Consider the following 21858-nt stretch of genomic DNA (forward strand, 5'->3'; position numbering starts at 1 on the left):
TGGGTTATATCCATGTAATCAAAATTGAGCTGAAAATTAACTGGTTTTGTATAAATTTTCTTGGTCACTAGAATAAACCCCAGGTATTGCAAAGCCTCAGTTGAAAGCCAGTGCTTACCTCGCGACAGGCAAGTCTTACTTTACTATACACTGTGGTTTTCCCAAGTGATGAGCAAGGATATGTAAAAGTTGTAGAATCAAAGGTGCAAAACACAAACAAAAACCACCAAGAATTATAGCCTACTATTTTTTTTTATTTGTGCCCTAGTTCAAAAAACAAGGCTTATTGAACTATTTCAGACTGCAATAAAATATTTGATATTTGCTAACCTTGGTGGTGTAGTGGTTAAGAGCTACTGCTGCTAACCAAAAGGCTGGCAGTTTGAATCCACTCCTTGGAAACTCTACGGGGCAGTTCTACTCTATCCTATAGGGTCGCTATGAGTCAGAATCGACTGGAAGGCAATGGGTTTGTTTTTAATCAAGTATCAGGAGTCCGGTGGCACAAGTGGTCAGCTGTGGTGGATAATCAAAAGGTTGCTGGTTCTAACCCAGCCAGCCACTCTGCAGAACAAAAGTCCTGCCAATCTGCTTCCATTAAGGTAACCACCAAGAAAACCCTGTGGAGCTGTTCTACTCTGCAGCACATGGGATTGCCATATGTCAGGGGCCACTGGATCACAGGTAACAACTGAGTATAAGGGTCAACCTCAGGACAGAACAACACCCATACTTTGAAATTTTCAATATGGAAAGTCTAAAAGAATATGCAGACATATTAAAACAAACTAAACCAGTTGCGGTCACGTAGATCCTGACTCATGGCGACCCCATGTGTGTCAGAGTATCACTGTGCCCCACAGAGTTCGCAGAGGCCGATTTTTCCAAAGTAGATCACCTGGTCTTTTTCTTAAGCACCTATGAGTGGACTCGAAATTCCAACCTTTTGTTTAGCAGTGACAAAAACCACACAAAACTGTGGAAAACTAAATATCCATTATACGTGCGCATGTGTGTAGGTGCTTGTAAAACCATGTATTTTAAGGTTGACTATTCCCCTTTCAGGGCAGGGTAGGTAATGGGTACCAGAGCTTTGAGGAACTCTTGTATGTACATACCTAGGAGAAAAAGAAAATCGCCTCCTCCCCCACCCCCCACTTGACCTTACGGTTCATTTCCAATTCCATCCAGACAACACCCAGGTCCGTCCCAGAACTCCACTCTCGACTGGTCTCCCGCCTTTTAGAAGCTGGAACAGCATCCCGCGGCTGCATCCTTCCCCTTCTCCTCCTCGCCACTTTATTTTGGGGCCACATGATCTCATGCCCTCTGCAGACCACACTCTGCAAGTCCAGTCCAGTCCAGTTCAGCCCGCGCTGCAAGGCCACGCAGGGCGATTCCTGCAATGTGCGCACGGCGGGAGGGGAAGGCTTTGGGTGAAGTAAAGACACGCCCACGTCAAGGACCAAAATAACCAACACGCAGAGTGCCCGAAATCAGACAGGAAGGCAAATAATCCGGGGCGTTGAGTTGCTCTCCCCTCACTTTTGCGCTGGGCGGCGGGAAAGGAGCCAAGGGTCGGCCGGGAGGGGCTCGCGCGGCACGGTGGCGGGGCGGGGCGAGGCGGCGCGGAGCATATTAAAGGCGACGGCGGCGGCAAGGCCAGAGGGACACGATGCAGCGCGACGGCTGCGCAGGGGGCGGGAGCCACAGTGGCGGCGGCGAGGGCTGGCGCGGCCCGGGGGAGGACTCGGCGGGGAACCGCCGCGACGCGAGGCGCAGCAGCCCCGCCGAGACGGCCGGGGATCCGCCGGCGGCCGCGTCCTTGCTGGCCCCGATGGACGTGGGGGAGGAACCGCTGGAGAAGGCGGCGCGCGCCCGCACGGCGAAGGACCCCAACACCTACAAAGTGCTCTCGCTGGTAGGTCGGGCCGGCCCGGCGCCCGGGGAGGGCGGGAGGCGGCGGCCACCTCCTGCCGCGCTGAGCGCGGTCAGCACCTCGGGCCCGGAGAGAGGCAAGCTTTGCCACCTCTTGGCCCGCTCTCTCCCTCCGCTGCAGGCTCATCACCACTGTGCCTGCTTTCCCCCAGCGGAATAGTGTGTCACTCGTTCGCGTTACTCTTGTTTGTATGAAATCGGGCTGTTAAAAATTGCGATCTTTAGAAATACAACTTAAAAAAAAAAAAACTACTCTTTTTTTGTCCAGAGCGTGGAGGGTTTTTAGAGGGAAAAATGACCAACCCGAAAGCAGTGTTTTAGCTTTTTTGGGTGGCTCTGGGTGTCGTGCTGATGACTTGACTTTTATTGACTGATTACAGTTTTAAAAATTTAACAGCTCATTAAGTTTTGTTAGGTACATTAGAAGGCACTTTTTCGATTGGCTTAGTTTAGGAATTTCTTTGTAGCTGTCCAGAAATTCCATCAATACTCACATAATGTAAATGTGAAGAAGCGTTTATGATTCTTTGCCCACTCTTTCAACCGCAGGCTAGGGTTATTTATTGCTAACGAATCTACCTATTATTCCTCTGTTATGACGGTTGCAGGAACCACAGTCAACTTTGTGAAATATCGGCGATGTTTTTCATTCTAAATCTGTGGAGCAGAGTACTGGACCGAATCAGAAGACCTGGGTTCTTGATTTCATGGCCATTATTAATTTCATGGCTATAATTAATTAGCCTACATAACTCAGTTTCCTCAAACCTCGCTTTCTTCTGTGGTAAAATAGGGACAGCAGCAGCTCCATTACATATGACAAAGGGTTATTGTAAGCATCAAGTGGAACAATGCATGTGGGAAAGTCATTGAAAACTGCAGGGAGACGAAGTTATTTTGACTGTATTGAAGTCACAGATTTCTAAGTATATATATAAAAAAAAAGTATAGCACACCCTAAAATATATTGTCAATTAAATATGAGTGAACAATACTGTGTAAAGAATATTTTTTTCTGTTTTTTTAGATTTCTCCTTTTGTAAGTATTTTCATTTTCCCTATATTTTGGAGGTGTTATAAGATCAATCAAGGATGGTTGTTGTTAGTTGCCATCAGGGCTTCAAACTGGGTCTTTTTGGCTCAAACCCGTGATGAGAATTTGCATTTTGAACAAGTTCCCAGGTGATGGTAATGCTGCTGATTAGGGACCAACTCTGAGAATCACTCAAAAAAAGCAAACTAAACTTCTTGCCATCGAGTTGATTCTGACTCATAGTGACCTTATAGGACAGAGTAGAACGGCCACGTAGGGTTTCCAAGGTGGTAAATCCTTATGAAAGCAGACTGCCACATCTTTCTCTGCAGAGTGGCTGGTGGGTTCGAACCCCCAACTTTTTGGTTAAGAGCTGAGCGATAAAGCACTGTACCACCAAGTATTCTTACTAGTAGAGCAGTGGTTCTCAAAATTTTTTATACATGAGAATCACCTGGGGATCTTGTTAAAATGTAAATTCTGATTCAGCACAGTGGTTAAGAGCTTAGCTGCTAACCAAAAGGTCAGGAGTTCAAATCCACTAGCTGTTCCTTGGAAACTCCATGGGGCAGTTCTACTCTGTCCTTAAGGGTCGCTATGTGTCCAAATCAGGTCTTTGGACCACAGGTTTTTGGTTTGGTTATATCTGGGTGGAAATGCAAATACTCAGCAGGGGTTTAAGTTGGCACGAACTAGTTAGAAGCCCCATTCCAAATAGCCTCTTTCCTTTCATACATGCTTTCTAATATCAGTGTTCTAGCCTTGTTGAATCACTTGTAGGGGAACAATCCCAACTCACTAGTATAAAATGCGCTTGACCAGCACAGGTCAAGCAGAGGACAAAGCAGCTGCTGTGAGCCCACCTGAAGCAAGAAGTGTCAAATGGAAGCCTGCATCTATGAGGAGTAATTTTACTAAAAAAAGAAAAAAAGGAACAGAGGAAGGGAGAAAAAAAGAAACTGAATCAGATCAAGTTTCTAGATCCACGACCAATTTACTGAAAATACAGAGGACAGAGGAACAGGTTAAATGACACTGTAAGGTTGAAACCAGCAAAATTCAGACTGTGGGAAATCATATATAACAACCAACCAAGTTTCAGCTAATAAATAGCAAGGAAAAAAATAGAGATGGAGGAAAACTCTAGCTTAATAGCCTTCAAAGACGTATCAACCAATAATATGTGTGAATCTTAATTGAATCTTGATTCAGATTCAATTAGAAATGCGAATACCAGCATGGTGCAATAGGTTTTCTTTTATATGGCCTTTCTGATCCTGTGTTCGTAATTTCTGCAAAATGGTTGGTCAACTGCAATCTTGCAAAGAAGTTATCAGTTTACTATCCACATAAGCAGTTAAAAGGGACTGGTCATTTTACTATCTGCATGAGAGACTTGCAAATCCAACCAGTGGAATTGGTCTGTTAGGACCCACCAGTTTAGGAAAGCCATGCTCTGAAATTGACAAGGAGTTTCCCAATATAAATGGCCAGTCTCAGAGGGTTTTTTGAGGACCTCCTGATCAACAAGAGCCTTAGCAAGCACACATCCTTTGGACCCAGAATCCCTGTGCTGAGAACTTCCTAAACCCAAATAAGAGAGCCATCATAAGGGTCAAGGGCTGTGACACTGAGCTGATAACACTAAAGACCAAGAAAGATGGTGGCAAGCACAGCAGAGCAAGCAAGCACAACACTACTGCAAACACAGCAGTACTGTGTAGCAGAGAAATGGCAACAACGGTACAGGTGGCAGTGGTACAAGCAGCAGGACCCATGAGGACCCATGAGACCAGCAGACTGTGGTGGTGAGTGAGTCAGCCCATAGAGCAGAGCTGGGTACCTCCAGCCAGGAGGTCACCAACAGAGCAGAGGCTTGGGCATACACTGTACAGCTGTTGCTCATAAAAGTTTTGCCTGGAGAGCTGTTGTAATGCCATCCTCACCTTGGTTTTGGCCCAGGGTTGTCCTGAAGCCACTAGTTGACAGCTGGACTAGCAAGTACCGGGGGCCAGACCCATCCAAGGAAAGTCACAGAGAAAAACAGAGAGGATCCACAGCCATGCCACACTCACCCGACACAAACTGATGATGCACCTGCTGAGAGAGAAAGAGACATCTGCTGACACTTGGTCCATGGCATGCCCACTCAGTGACACAAAAATGGACATGGGTAACTTGGGAAGGTTGAGCCGGTCCCGTTTTAGACATAAGTGGGTTCCTCTTCTATGATGCTAAGCGGGTACTTATAGGGGTGTTGGGGACTCATTCACCTCAAGTCTTTTCCTGTTGTTTATTGTTTGTTTTCTATAAGTAATCTGTTCTTGTTTGCTGTTTACCTTCTATAAATAATAACAACAGCTTTCAGTTGCCAACACTGTGTGCTTGTGTGTGCAACCCAAACAGATAGGATAGTAGAGTCCTCATCCCAGCAGTCTTATTGCTGCTTGTCATTTTGAGGCAACAGCTTAACCAGCAATTGGATATTTGATGATATTAAGAAACTGGTCTTCAGCAACTAGAAAGGTTAGATAGGAAGCTTAGAGGGCAGTGGGTTTATGTTAATGTGGGCGGATCATTTCAGAAAAGGAGGGTGAGAATGACTGTACAACTTGAAAAACATAATCAACGTCAGTAAATTGTATATGTAGAAATTGTTGGATTGATGGATGTTCCGCTGTGTATATTTTCGACAACAAAATTAATTATATAAAAAAAAAATGGTCTTAAAAATTTCAAATGTGATGATGATATTGCAGTTATGTTTACAAAAGAGTGCTTCTATAGAAACATAAGTGATGAAATTAAAAAAAAAACAAACCTTATAAATAACCTGTAAATATGGTATATCTGTGAGCTGCTGGGATATAACACTAGGCTTCAGGGAACCTGGAAATCTGTTTATGAGCAATGAGTCATGAAGTCTAGGAGGGAACTAGAAAGAACTTCCTTCCACCTGTTACTGAGGGCCTAGCATGCCAGACACTGATTAATGGAATTCATGAACTATGACTCTTGAGAGTGACCCAAAGGTCAGTCTTCATAAAGGGATAGGTGGATAATGAATGACTAGGACTCCGAACTGGTTCGTTTCAGTTCATTCCAGTGTTTTACTAGTGGTTCTCAAAATTGGTCCCTAACCAGCAGTATTAGCATTGCCTGAGAAATAGTTAAAAACCATTGCCTTTGAGTCAATTCTGACTCATAGCGACCCTACAGGACAGAGTAGAACTGCCCCATAGGGTTTTCCAGGGAGTGCCTGGTGGTTCGAACTGCTGACCTTTTGGTTAGCTGCCGTAGCACTTAACCACTATGCCACCAGGGTTTCCGAGAAATTGTTAGAAATGCAAATTCTCAGCAGGGGTTCTAAATCTAAGAGATGGTATTATCCCCTTGTGGCACAGTGGTTAAAATGATCTGCTGCTAACTGAAAGGTCAGCGGTTCAAACCTGTCAGCGGTTGAAACCCACCAGCGTTTCAAACCCGTCGGTGGCTCTATGGTAGTCTGCTTCCATAGGGATTTACAGCCTCAGAAACCCTACGGGGTCACTATAAGCCAGAATTAACTCCACGGCAGTGGGTTAGTTAAAAGTAAGCCTAAGGTTCAGAGTGCCCCAAACCACGTAATGTTTGTATCTCAAGATATTTTTTGCATCATATATCACTTTATTGAGTCTAGAACACATAATATTGATGAGAACTTTTTTTTTTTAGTTTTTGTCTGAGGTTTTCTTTTTTTTTTTCTTAATGGAAAATCTTAGCTTTTTCAACATGATCAGTTAAATTATTTAGTATCAGCACCTTCAAGTGTTTAGCACATTATGAGGTATTCAGTAATTATACATTGAATCTCTATGTCACTCCAATGTAAAATCATTTCAAAAGATGCCTAAGGTGTTGAGAAGTTTACCATTTGCTAAATTCAGTTTTCAAATCATTCCTATTCATTTACCTCAAGGTCCTCAATAAGTATCAGTAAAGGTGTGCTTTTGGAGTGGGCATTGCAGCCTTTGACTCCTGCAGTCAGCTGTTTGAATAGCATTCTTTTAGATTCTGATGATGTAAATCTGGGAATTCAACACAGAAGCGTCCTAGAACCGACTTCCACAAGTAGGACTATCTTAGTCACCTAGTGCTGCCGTAACAGAAATACCACAGGTGGATGGCTTTAACAATGAGAAATGTATTTTCTCACAGTTTAGTAGGTTACAAGTCCAAATTCAGAGCACCGGCTCCAGGGGAAGGCTTTCTCTCTCTGTTGGCTCTGGAGGAAGGTCCTTGTCCTCGGTTTTCCCCTGGTCGAGGGGCTTCTCAGGCACAGGGACCCTGGGTCCAAAGGACACACTCTGCTCCCTGAGCTGCATTCTTGGTAGTATGAGGTCCCCCAACTCTCTGCTGGCTTCCGTTTCCTTTTATCCCTTGAGAGAGAAAAGGTGGTACAGGCCACACCCCAGGGAAACTCCCTTTACGTTGGTTCAAGGAGGTGACCTGAGTAAGGGTGGTGTTACAATCCCACCCTAATCCTTTTACCATAAAATTAAAATCACAAAATGGAGGACAACCACACAATACTGGGAATCATGGCCTAACCAAGTTGATACATATTTTTTGGGGACACAATTCAATCCATGACAAGGACAATCGGGAATATTTTATAATTCCATTAGGTGGATTTTTTTGCTGTTGTAGCACATATTAGAAAGAATGCTTTAAGTCTTTTGATGGAATACTGTAGAACATTAATATTTAAGTAAACACCAAACTCATTTGCTATGTCAGTGAAACTGTTATTTAATGATTTAATGACTAAACTGGGAGTGACCCTCTACCTCTTCCTTATTCTTCTTTTACCTGCTTCAGTACACTCCTTTCCCCAGACCTTTCCCAAATGATATGCTTCCTAAAGGAAGTGTCTCGAAAATGAACTTAACGATTGTCATCAAAGAGTCTGGAACATGTCTTCTTGAGAGAGGTGGCAATTATGCGATTTCTTTTTCAGGTTAAACAGCAGCTTTTCATAAAGCTGAAGTAGTGGATTGGACTAACTGCCTCCTGGGATTGGGATTAGGGCAGGTTTACTTTTTTTTACCACTGAGGTGGTCCTCAGCCACACAGGTTTTTTTTTTTTTTTTTGCCTCCAAATCTACAAGGGTAAGTCTAAGAATTGCCTTGCAGAAAGATAATAAATCACTGGAAACATGATAGCTACACTTTTTTTCTGAAATTTTCTGTTAAACCTAATTCATGTAGGCCTGTCAGAGTAGACGAAGATGAGAAGATCCTACCTTGCCCTTGCTTCTCTGCTGTATAGTGTTTAATCCTGGGGGAAGACTGGCAGGCTGTGTTTTAGAGGCTTTTGATCCTGGGCTCTGGAAATGCTCATGCCTAGGAATACCAGAGTGTGGAAAACACCAAGGGGGTAAAATACAAAGATTGTTCTCTATATGCATAAGTAGATATGTTCAATGCAGGATGCCTTTCCTTGGCTGCAAATGAGGTGTTGGAATAAAATGTAGACGTATACTGTGGCTGGACTTGCCAATTTATTTGAAATGTCCTTGTTCCCTGGCATAGTTTTAAAGAAGTGGGAAATTTTCAACCATATTGCAATACAGCTCTTTAGTTGTTATTAGTTGCCATAGAGTCAGTTCCAACTCATAGCCACCCAGTCCACAACAGAACAAAACACTGCCACATTCTGTGCCATCCTCACAATTGTTGCTATGCTTGAGCCCATTGTTGCTATGCTTGAGCCCACTGTTGCAACGACTGTGTCAGTTCATCTTGTTGAGGGTCTTTCTCTTTTTCACTGAGCCTCTACTTTACCAAGCATGATGTCCTTCTCCAGGGACTGATCCCTCCTGACAACATGTCCAAGGTATGTGAGACACAGTCTCGCCACGCTTGCTTCCAAGGAACATTCTGGTTTTACTTCTTCCAAGACAGATTTGTTCATTCTTTTGGCAATCCATGGTATATTTGGTATTCTTTGCCAACACCACAATTCAAAGACGTCAATTCTTCTGTCTTCCTTATTCATTGTCCAGCTTTCGCATGCATATGAGGTGATTGAAAACTCCATGGCTTGGGTCAGGTGCATCTTAGTTTTCAAGGTGACATCTTTGCTTTTCAACACTTTAAAAAGGTCCTTTGCAGCAGATTTGCCCAATTCAATGCGTTTTTTGATTTCTTGACTGCTGCTTCCATGGCTGGTGATTGTGGATGCAAGTAAAATGAAATCCTTGACAACCTCAATCTTTTCTCCATTTATCATGGTGTTGCTCATTGGTCCAGTTGTGAGGATTTTCGTTTTCTTTATGTTGAGGTGTAATCCATACTGAAGGCTGTGGTCTTTGGTCTTCATCGGTAAGTGCTTCAAGTCCTCTTCACTTTCAGCAAGCAATGTTGTGTCATCTGCATAACGCAGGTTGTTAATGAGCCTTCCTCCAATCCTGATGCCCCGTTCTTCTTCATATAGTCCAGCTTCTCAGATTATTTGCTCAGCCTTCAGATTGAATAGGTATGGTGAAAAGTTAGAACCCTGATGCAAACTTTTTCTGACTTTAAACCATGCGGTATACCCTTGTTCTATTTGAATGGCTGCCTCTTGATCCATGTACAGATTCTACATGAACACAATTAAGTGTTTTGGAATTCCCATTCTTTGCAATGTTATTCATAATTTGTTGTGATTACGTGGTTGAATGCCTTTGCATAGTCAGTAAAACACTGGTAAACATCCTTCTGGTATTCTCTGCTTTCAGTCAGGATCCAGCTGACATCAGCAATGATATCCCTGGTTCCACGTACTCTTCTAAATCCAGCTTGAATTTCTGGCGGTTCCCTGTTGATACACTGCTGTAGCCACTTTTGAATGATCTTCAGCAAAACGTTGCTTGTATGGGATATTAATGATATTGTTCAATAATTTCCACATTTGGTTGGATCACCTTTCTTGGGAATAGGCATAAATATGGATCTCTTCCAGTTGGTTGGCCAGTTCCCTAGTTAGTGCTGCTAGAGAATTATTTTGTGTGTTTGTGAGCCTCTGCTGTACTTATGAATATGTATACCTACCTATGTATGTATAAAAGGGTTTTGTGTGTGGGTACTTGTCATTGAAGACTACTATCAGCTTTTGATGAAAGATTTTTTTGAAAAAGGCAGAAGTTGGCCATGTTTATATGAAATTCGGGTGGCAACCCATTATCTTATTTCTAGAATATAGCATGGAAAATATTCCAGATAGCCCTTTGCCCTTAATCAGACTTGGGACTGACATTGCTGTTTGGTTTATAAAATTTAATATTTGTCCAGCCAGAGTTAAGTATTTTATTTCAAAATAGTTAAAGCACGCTAGAGGCCAGAGAAGTCTCCTGTTTTTCCCTTATGATGTTTGTCTGACATGTTCTAATAAAATGCATCAATGATTTCTAGGAACCCAAAGTACTGTTGTGGTCACTGCTGGACCTGCTGTAGTGCTGACACTCAGTGCCAGCTTTTGGTTGAATGAATGAATGAGCTGCATTTTTAGTTAGATTGAGTCACACTTTGACTTGGAAAAGGCAAGATGGGAAGATTGCATCCACAACCACAGACCCATATGGCCAGTTGAAGGTTAGGAATCCAAATTGGATGCACTAATAGAGATGACACTTGAGTATAAATTCAGGCCTAAGATCAAAACTGCGGTATCTGCTTATAGGGAGATGGAAGAGGTAATGAACTATTGCAGAAAGTTCCCAATTAGTGCCAGCATGCCTAAGAAGAGGCCAAACAGGGCCTCCGTCACAACTAGAATTCAGGATCAGGAATCCAGCCACTGAGTACACTTAGTGGATCAGAGTGTAGCCACTGGGTACAATCAGGAATCTAGTCACTCAGGGACAAACAACCCAAGTGTGGCCATCCTGCAGGTACGAATGAGAGTCTCCTTCACTCACTAAAGTCCTCTTCTGTTTTAGTGACTTTGCTTTCACACTCCAAATACAGACAGTCCTTGTAACTCTTGTAGGGAACTGTTTTCTCCAGTACTGCGTTCTATTACAGTAAAGCCTGTGAATGATGTAAGGCAGAAACCTGTCAGAGAAGGAAAACTCAAATATTTTCCTCTGATAGCGATAGAGAAGTGGTAAGACTGCACAATGTCAAAGGTGGAAAACTTGTGAGACTCGGAAAAATGAGTCCCACAGAGTTCCAGTTCTCACAGGTTTCACTGTATGTCTTTTATTCTGCCTCAGGTCATGTTCTGGTCTTTTCTCTAGTTCATCATTTATATCTCAGTTATTCCCACTCCAAGCAGTCCCTTTCTCACACAGTTACCCTTTTAAACCCTTTCTTTCTATTCTGCTTGTTCACTTAACTCTGGCCACTTAGTTTTGCCATCTCCTGCTGTCACTGCCCTGGTGGTGCAATGGGTAAGCACTTGGCTGCTGACTGAAAGAATAGCAGTTTGAATTCACCCAGCAGCTGTGTGGGAGAAAGATATGGCAATCTGCTTCTGTAAAGATTACAGCCCAGAAAACCCAATGGGGCAGTTCTCCTCTGTCACATGGGGTTGCTATGAGCTGAAGTCAACTTGTCAGCACCTCACTGTATTCTAATCATGACTCAAGAGAATCTATAGCTGCATAAGAGACCTTATGCACTCTGTATAATAAAGAACCATTGACCTTCTTAGATTCTTTATGGAAATTTTTATCTAAAAGCTTCTCATCTTTCTCCATTTAACTCTTTTTTTCCCTCAGGCATCAATATTAAAGGTAGATGAAAATTGTTTTGTATTCAGTTTTTTGTTTTTGAGTTTGATGAATACCATTGTAAAATATTTCTGTGATAAAAAAAATAGCATATGTATTTCATCCATATTATGGACTTTATGGGAGCCCTGGTGGCACAGTAGTTAAGAGCTCAGCTATTAAAGAAAAGGTCAGCAGTTCGAATCTACCAGCTGCTCCTTGGAAACACTATTAGCAGTTCTGCACTGTCCTATAGGGTCACTATGAGTCAGAATCAACTTGGTGGCAACTGGTTTGGTTTGGTTTGGTATGGTATGGGCTTTATAGATAAGCCAAAGAACTTAATCACAATTCATAATATTTTTTTGCTAAGGGAAGAGTCATTTCAAGTTCCAAACAACTTAGGAACAAATAAGGTTTTGGAATACAACTTGTAATTAAAGGTTTGACTTTGGTTAAAATTAACATGCCTCCATCAACTGTAAAATATTCCCCAAACATCAAAAACAAGACAAACAAGAAGTCTTAGTAAGTCAGCTGAAGGTAGAACAGAGATTACTCTTCTGAACCTAAATCCTATGCAACAAGAACTGATACTCAGAACACTGACTCAACACGAAGATTCTTTGCATCAATTAAGATATAAGTACGTATTTACCAAGAAAGTGTAATAATACATTTAGGAGAGCTTTTTGAAAGAGTGACCAGAATGTTCAGTTAAATATTAACTAGATACTATATTCCCTGAGAATTTTAGTTATCTGAGGTTCAAGCAGAAGAATTAAAACAACATCTACTATGCTTTATTTTCTACTCCTTTGCTTTTTGGAAGAAGATTTGGTAGAAAAGGTGGTAAAAGTTTACATGATTGTAAGCAGTCACACAGCACTTTGCAGTTTTATAAAGCATTTTCCCACATAGCTTACCTGATCTTCAAGAACTCTGAAATAGGAAAGCATGGTGACATTCAGTCTTACTTTATAGATAAGGAAACTGAGGCTCAGAGGGGTTCAATCAAGTTTCTCAAACATTAGCATGCATAAGAATCACCTGAGGACTTGTTAGAGCTATAGATTCCTGGGCTCCAATCCCAGAGAAAGGAGCCCTGGTGACTCAGTGGTTAAGACTCAGTTCCTAACCAAAAGGTCAGTGGTTTGAACCCACCAGCTATTCATGGGAGAAAATTGTGGCAGTTTGCTTCTGTAAAGATTACAGCCTTGGCCTTGGAAACTGTATGGGGCAGTTTTACCATGTCCTATAACCAAGAGGTTGGCAGTTCGAATCCGCCAGGTGCTCCTTGGAAACCCTATCGGGCAGTTCTACTCTGTCCTGAAGGGTCGCTATGAGTCAGAATCGACTCGAGGGCAGTTGGTTGGTATAGGGTTGCTATGAGTTGGAATTGACTCAGCAACAATGGGTTTGGTTTTTAATCCCAGAGGTTATGATTTAGAAGATGTGGAATAGAACCAATAAATTTACATTTTTCACAAACATCTGAGGTCATTCGGAAGTAGGTAGTTCGTTTACCGCACTTTGAGAAGCAGTGGGTTAAATTTATAGATAAAAGTCACACCATTAGTAAGTAGGAAACGGTGATAACTGAAATTTAGGATTTTTAACTACAGATTTTTATTCTGGACTAATGCCATCCCATCCATTTTCCTTCTCCATGATGACTAAATGTTACATTCTGATTCACCAAGCTTGGCATGCCATTGGGTTTCCATTTCTCCTTTGCCCACTCCAATATAAAAAATACATAATTTGAACCAAAAATATTTCTAGTGGAGTGACACCAGAGATCACATATATAAATCAGATATAATATGTGTCTTTTGGTAGTTCAATAATTTCCCTGGTGGAAGCCCAAAATAGTGTACTTTTTTTTTTCCTCTCAGTGTGAAGTCAGTATGTTGTAATTGTGAGCTTCTAAAAAAAAAAAAAAATTTTTTTTTTTTTTTTTAACGTAGGCAGCCATGGGAAAGTGGCTTTCTTCTTCTTAATTGAGGTTTTCTTCTTGCTGCATTTTTAAAAGTAATAGAATAGAGAAATAGGGAGTCATGATAGGAAGGTCATTTTGGAGGGAGTGAATTTTTTCAAGTATATCTCAAATTAATGAATCGATAATTTTCTCCCCCTGTGTTAGGATTTTACACGTTGAACTGGCAAACATTCTGTCACAGGTGTGATTTAGGAGTCTTAAAGATCATTTTATTTTGGTTTTCAGGAGAGTATTCCTGAGAAAGTAGCTTATCCCCAAGACTGCTTCTTTTCCCTTGGAAAGCTTTTTGGCATTAAGAAGCATCTGGGGCCTTAATTCGCCACTTGGGGACTTGTGGTCGCTTACAGAGGGAGAACTGAACAGAATCTCAAGTAGTTTTTTATGATGCTATTATGCAGCAAAATGAACACAACTATCATTATGAGATTTTTGTTCCCAATGCAGTCCCATATTGTTTCTGAGTATCTTTAAGTGATTTTGGATTAAAAAAAAAAAAAAATGTTCATAAGCAAAATACAACATGGGTAGAACAAAGCTTCAGCCAAACTCTTTTAAGATACCAGTTCTCAGAGTAAGGTCTGTGGATACCTGGGAGACTCTTAGGTTCCTTTCAGGGGGAATGTGGAGCCGAAACTATTTTAATAACAATACTAAGATCTTGGGTGGGTTCAAACCACTCACTTTCAAGCAGCCAAGTGCTGAACTATTTGTGCTGCCAGAGCTCCACGGGAGAAAGAGCTGGCGATCTGCTTCTGTAAAGATTATAGCCAAGAAAACCCAATGGGAAAGTTCTGTTTGTCTCATGGAGTCACTATAAGTCAAAACTGACTTGTCTGCATCCATCAATAACAACCCTAAGATACGTCGACATTACACTGATGATATAAAAACAATGGTGGGTAAAACTGTTGATGTCTTACCAGGAATCAAGGCAGTGGCATTAAACTCTGCAAGTCGCCATGCACTTAGAATTAAAAAAAGCTAGTTTCACTAAAAGAACATTCTTTTTTATTTTTTTAATTGACCTTTAGAGGAAGATTTACAGAACAAATTAGTTTCTCATCAAACCGTTAGTACACACGTTGTTGTATGACAATGGTTAAGAACCCCACGACATGTCAACACTCTCTCTTCTCAACCCTGGGTTCCCTATTACCAACTTTCCTGTTCCCTACTGCCTTCCAGTCCCTGCCCCAGGGCTGGCATACCCTTTAGTCTTCTTTTGTTAAAAGAACATTCTTGGCAAAGCAGATATTATTAAACTCAACCCTGATTACTCACCTTTTAATATTCTGAGTGACAAAATTGGAAGTATACGAATATAGCATATCAGCCGCCTACTGAAGTACCATTTTCTTAAGAAAAAGCAGTTGTGTGAATGTTTGAATTATTAGCTGAAGTAGCTGGGTTTTTGTTTGTTTGCGCGGAACACTATTTTTATTTGAAAGAATGGCTGACAAACTGTGGTTAATCAGACTTACAGATTTGGCACATATTTTTTCAAAAATGAATGATGTCACCTTGTCACTTTAAGGAAAACAAATGAAGGTGTCTGTTGCTTATGATAAAATCTGAGCTTTCAAGAAAAAATTAGCTAGAAAACTTGTATCTGCCATTGTGAGCTTAACAGCTTCATAATCCTTAAAGATTTTTCCAGTGAAACAGGTGGAGATATTAATGTGATTTTTTGGTATTGTGAGATGACTTGTGTCAGCATTTGGAAGATAGGCATAACTCAGTGAACCAATATTTTCCAGATGACCAGTGATGTTGCAAAATTGTGCTTGGGTATAAGTTTCCATTCACAATGCAAGGAAGACTAATGGATTTTAATAAAAGAGTATAAAAAGTTCAATAATACAGTTTTAAATTTCGTGTTGCAGTCTACCTTTAAGGAACTACCGCTTGTCAAATTTTGGTGTAGTCTTAAAGAAGAATGTCCACAATTACCTGAAATTGGAGTCTAAAGCAATTTTTAAGAGTATAAAAGGACCTTGAGACTACAATTGTGTCTTTATTTTTGTATGGTATTTTATAGATTTTAAAATACTTCTACACCTACCACCTCTTTTGATCCAAATCACAGTTCTGCCATTATCCTCACATTAGCAATGAAAACATCATGGTTCAGAGAAATTTTGCAGAATTTCCAAGATCATTAAAACTAATAATTCTGTTAATCTCATCACTATAGTTTATCACAGCATAGCTTTGAAGTTAGATTTGCCTCAAGTCCTGGTACTGTTGCTTAGCTGTCTGAACATAGACAAATAACTTGTTTCTTGAGTATCAGCTTTTACAACTATAAAACAGATGACAAAGACCGTATTAGAGGCTTCTTGGGAGAATTAGTTTAGATAATGTATGTTGGTATTGGGTGCTGTCTAGTTGATTCCAACTCTTAACAACCCTATTTGACAGAGTAGAACTGCACCATAGACTTTTCTCGGTTGTAATCTTTACGGAAGCGGATCACGAAGTTTTTCGCTTGTGGGGCTGCTGAGTGGATTTGAACCACCAACCTTTCAGCTAGCAGCCGAGTATTTAATTGTGGTGCCCCTAGGGCTCCTTAGATAATATATATAAAAGCTTATCATGGTGTTATATAGTGTGTGCTGAATAAGTAGTCATTTTTCTTGTTATTTGTGGTAAACTTTAGTGTAACTGAATTTTTTTTTCTCCTACTCAGAAGATTATATCCCTGCTAATCACACTGTGGTTTGCAGACCAGAAGTACCACCATCATCCCATGGGAACTTGTAAGAAATACAGATTCTTGGGCCCCATCTCAGCCTACCAAACCAGAATCTGCATTCTCTCAAGATCTGCAAGGGATTTGTCTGCACGTTAAAGTTTGAGAAGCAGTATTGCTTAAGGCTATGAGGTGGTACAGAGTTCCAGTCAACCTTTTCTCTGCCATTGACTTCATATACGATATGATTAAAAAAAAAAATTACTAAATGTTCCTCAGTAACCTCAACTGTAGTGGCTTTGGGCTGAAATAGTGGTACTGCTGCTTGTGTTTAGCCCTTTTCCTTCCTTAGACTCAGAAGTACATTAATAAAAGCCTTATTGCTCTTGTTAAGTATACAGAACATTACATATTTGTTACCTCCCTTCACCTGTACGGTTTCTGCCTTTCAGATGCTTATCTGTGCTCTCATTTTTTTTTTTCTTTCACTGTAATTGCCTTTACCTTAGTCTGCCTCAGCTTGTCCTTTAATTGCTTTTTATTGCTCTCAGCTATGCCAGTCTTCTGTCTTTGCAGTAATCTGATACTGTTCAGGTACTATTTCTAATCCAGCTATTTATCAGTCAGACTGTCACTGCAGATTGTCTACATCACACATCAATAGAACTCATCAATTCAAAGTTTCCACTCCTGCACCTTCTCCACAATCAACAATATACTTGACACAAAACCAAAACAAAGGAGTCTTATTCCAGGGCCTTTTCAGGTGCTGTTGAATCAGGTTACATGTCCTTGGCACAGAGTTTATTCCATAATACTTCATCGTCCAAACACATTGGCTTCCTACAAACTGCCACCCATCATCATGTAAGAATCTTCCAGAGACTAGCAAACAGGTGAGTGAAATATATTCAGGTGGGAAAAGTGTGGGTTAAGGAGCTGGAGGAATAGACTATGTTGATTTTATCTGTTCTTGGATTAACCAGGGAAAAAAGTACAGAACAACCTTACTTATACACTATTTATTTACCTTAATAAGCAACTAAAAGAAAGTAAGTGTGAAGAATGTTGACATATAAAGGAACATATATACATTTGTCATCTCTTAAAAACTTTCAAAGAAAAAGAAACATTGATCTTTCTGGAAGATTCAGGCAAAGGTCTTGAGAGACAGACAGTCAGGTGAAGAGTCCTAAAGTTGGAGCCACAGGAATTATTTGCCTTGTGACCTTTGAACAATCAGTTCCCTTCTCTGGCTTTCAGTTTCCTTTTCAGAGGATTGAATAAGGTGTGTGTAAAAAAAGCATGGTAGTGGTGTCTGACCTCCTCTACTTCACAAGGAGGAAGGAGAATCAAGATCAACAGTCAACGTTAATTCCTATGAGGCAGAGAGATCAGACATACCTACTCTGTCTCCAACCTTTCTACCAATTCTAATACCATCCATCCCTCCCATGGTACTCTACTCCTCTGCTAGGTTTGATAATTCGTTGCAGTGGCCACACAGAACTCACAGACAATACTCACGAGTATAGGGTTTATTTGGGAAATAACAGGTTACAATTTAGGATCACAAACAATTCAGGATACAGTTCTTCGATCAGGACAGCCTCTTCTCAGCCATGCTGACAGACAGGCCTCTCTTGGCCCCTCAGCCAGGCCTTTGCCCTGCTCAGACAAGTGTTATGTATCTCTTTAGCTCCACTGATAAGTGCCCAGATATACTCCACTCTTCTAGTTAGCCTTGGCCCAAAGGCGCTCAGCTGTCACTCAATAGGTCTTTGAGCCTAGCTCTGCCAGGTGATTGGAAGCACCCTACTCCACCAGCAAGCCTCCTGCCCAAAGGTGCTCAGCTCTCTTGCTCCATGGGCTGGGAAGCATACCACGCCTTCTCCTGCTGGTCTTCTGTTTCTGCTGCCTCTGCTGCCACTGTTTGTCTGCCTGTACTTCTTGCTGTCTCCAGAATTATAGTTCTCTCTGCCTGCTGGGTCTAGGAGGTCTCAGCACAGGGATCTCAGGTCCACTCCTAGCTCTTCTGTCTGGTGGTATGAGGTCCCCCCTTCCTGCCTTTGGAATGACTCATTTTAAGCCTAGCGCGGTGGCAAAACTGACCAATCCTCTTGATAGGTTCCATACTCTCACCTTCTTTGCATAGTCCCACCTCCACTAGAATGCTGTGCACCTTATTGGTATTATTACTAAGCCTTCTAATCCCCTTGGTGGATCACAAGCACCTTATTTGCATAGTCCACCCAATCTTTTCGTGGGAGTTAGCCAAGTTTTGGTGGGAGTTGGCTAAGACCATGGCTAGAAAGGCCATATAAAAATTATCTGTCATACCACAGTGTGCTTAAAATATTTGTTTAGATAGCTTACAATATTTTCTGCTTGTTTTAAAAATACTACACATTGCAGAAAATAAAACCAAAGAAGGGTGAAGAAGAAAATAAAATTTGTTTCTTATTATCTGCTATTGCTGTTCATTCTGTTGTACATAGGGTTGCTGTGAGTCAGAACTAACAACAAGAACATTTTTTTAAATTTCTTTCTAGGACTTTTCTGTGTGTGTATCACTTATTTTTTAACAAACATGGGATCATGCTGATATAGTGATACAGTGTTCTATATCTTTTTTGGAATCCCTGGGTAATGCAAATGCTTAACACTCTTGGCTGCTAACCAAAAGGTTGGAGGTTTGAATCCACCCAGAGGCACCTTGGAAGAAAGGGCTGGTCATCTACTTCCAAAAAATCAACCATCGAAAACCTTATGGAGCACAATCCTACTCTGACACACAAGGGGTTGCCATGATTCGGAATCGACTCAATGGGAATTGGTCTGCTATATCCTTTTATGATTTTACATTCCATTATAGGATTTTACCATTGCTAGACAGCTTTCACTGTGCCTTTCATGAATAGGATTTTAAGATTTTTATTTTAGTACTCTTTTTACCCTTATTCCAAGGGGTAATCTTTGAAACCATCCCTACTGGTACCTTGTATGTATAATCAGCCCCCAGGAATTTTTTGATGTTTTTTAGGTCACACTTTCTGTTTTATTTGTCATTGCTCAGCTCCATCTCCATGTCTAAACCTTTTTATTATAGTTAGATTATTAGTTTTCCTAAAATAATGACATCACAGCATTGTGGTCCTGCTCAGAATTTTCCAGAGATGGCCATGACATAGGTGGGAAGATGTGTACTCCTAAGCCCAACCCCTTTTTTAGCCTGTTTTCTCATCACTTGATAATAGCAGACCTTATCATTTGAGGGCTTAACATCCATTCATAGACATCCTGAAGGCCAGTAACATGTATGTGTAGCCATCTACTGGTTAATATTTGTCAAGCACTTGAGTGGAGCCTTGCACATAGTAAGTGCTATATGTTTATTAAATACATGCCTTTATTGAGAGTTTACTATTTATCACACCCTGTGCTAAGCGCTTTGTCTCCTTTAACCCTTTCATGTCCTGTGGCATATATACACCAGTGTTACATTTTCTGCCATTGGCGGTTTATTGGCAGGCATTTGAGCCACTTCAGAACATTCTGATGTCGTGGCAGATACTGGTTCAACTGACTAAAAAACAATGAAGTTGGTCTGCCCCACATTTGAGCATTGAGAGCCATTTGTATGAGGGGATGCTTCCCAGAGGAGTGACTGTGTGAAACTTTTGTGTCTTTTGGCTTCCGTACAGTAAGATAAGGCTTGCAAGTATGTTTGCTATTTCTTTTGTGTTACTAGGAAAGTATGGTTACTGGCATTCAGAAGTATTTAAGCAAATGAGTTATTTTTTGGGAAAAAACAGTGATTCACTTCCTGGACCATGGGACTGGTAGGTCCTGCACGTGTGGTGTGCTTCGTGGAACATGGTACCGATATGGCCCACTCTAAATCAAACTGATAACAATTATGTGCAGCAAGTACAGTGTTTATTTAGTATTTTGTGTGTGTGTTTATGTATTTTTGGGAAATTGAGTAAGATATTTTATGGCTCAAGTGTAACCAGGAAGTGCGATGCACCATCAGACCGATATGTCCCCTGCATGTGATGTGCTTTACGGAACATGGGACTGATATATCTTGCTGTCAGTTGGTACCTCATTAAAAAAAAAAGAAAAAACTACCAACAAATATTGATTCAGCATCCATTCCATTAGTGAAAAAACAGCATCACCAAAAAAAATTAATTACCCATGAAAGGGTTAATTGGCACAATTCTATGAGATAGAAAGGAACAAAGCTGTTGGCTGCTGAGTGACCCTGGTCAGGCACCTACACCCCAGTGGGTCTCTGTGGTTCTGTATGGCGGGTGCAACAGCTTGTCTGCCAACTGGCAGTTCAGGTCCACCCAGAGGAGCCTCAGAAGAAAGACCTGGCAATCTACATCTGAAATATCAGCCATTGAAAACCCTGTGGAGCACAGTCCTACACATGGGGTTGCCATAGATCAGAATTGACTCAGCAGCAACTGGTTTGGCTTGTTTTTTTATATCCTTTATAACAAGGCAGTTCAGAGGGCTAACGTAAGTTCCAGTCACCTTCTGTTCTTATGGTATCTTGCCAATTTAGATTGTTAACAAAGGGGTTCAAGATGCGTATCCCACTCATATGTTCCGTCTATGCTGAAATGTACCTTCCATTACAGTTAGCTCAGATGTGTACTGTTTCTCAGATACATTTTGCACAGGTTATTTCTGTTCTATATATTAGGGGTGATCTTTTCACTTCTCTTTATTTCACCCAACACCAGGCATCTCTGGGATATAACTCAATTCATCCTCCCACACAAAACATTCCTCAGCTGCCCCTTGGCCTGACCTGCCCTATCCCCGAACCACTCAGTTACCACTTTATCATACGGAGATTGTAAGAGTCAATGGTTAGAGGCCAGACTCTGAACCAGACTGCTGGGGTTTGAATCCAGTCTTTGTCACTAGCTGCTATGTGACTTTGGGCAAGTCACTAAACTTCTCTATGCCTTAGTTTCCTCAGTTGTAAATTGGGGATAATAATAGTAGCTAGCTCATAGGTTTGTTATGAGGGTTAAATCAACAAATACTTGTAAACTAATTAGAAGAGTGCCTGATAGGTAGTAGATACTAGCTTAGGGTTAATTATTATTTTTATGGTTAGCAATTTATTCAACAAATATTTAAAGAGTTCCTACTGTGAGCACAGAGCCATGGTGGCACGGTGGTTATGAGCTATGGCGAGCTGTGACTGACTGCTAACCAAAATATTGGCAGTTCAAATCTACCAGGAGCTCCTTGGAAACCCTATGGAGCATCTCTACTCTGTCCTGTAGGGTTGCTATGAGTCAAAGTTGACTTGACGGCCACAAGTTTGGTTTTTTTGACTGTGAGCACAGTCCTTCGCTAGAGCCTGAGGGCTAAATGGTTGGGGGGTGAAGAGGGGCAAAGACTTACTTTCTCTTCTCATGGACCG

The 21858-nt window shown here is 41.2% G+C and overlaps 1 protein-coding gene across 1 annotated transcript in view; it reads left to right on the forward strand.

Annotated features, from left to right (window-relative positions):
- Positions 1 to 1675: 1675 nt before the first annotated feature.
- Positions 1676 to 21858, forward strand: part of ENPP1 (ectonucleotide pyrophosphatase/phosphodiesterase 1) — an 85964-nt gene continuing 65781 nt past the window's right edge. The window contains exon 1 of the mRNA XM_010592283.2: positions 1676 to 1921. Coding sequence (XP_010590585.2) covers positions 1676 to 1921 — 246 coding nt within the window. The remainder of the gene's footprint in view (positions 1922 to 21858) is intronic.

Source organism: Loxodonta africana, chromosome 1, assembly GCF_030014295.1.
Source record: "Loxodonta africana isolate mLoxAfr1 chromosome 1, mLoxAfr1.hap2, whole genome shotgun sequence".
Lineage (NCBI taxonomy): Eukaryota > Metazoa > Chordata > Mammalia > Proboscidea > Elephantidae > Loxodonta > Loxodonta africana.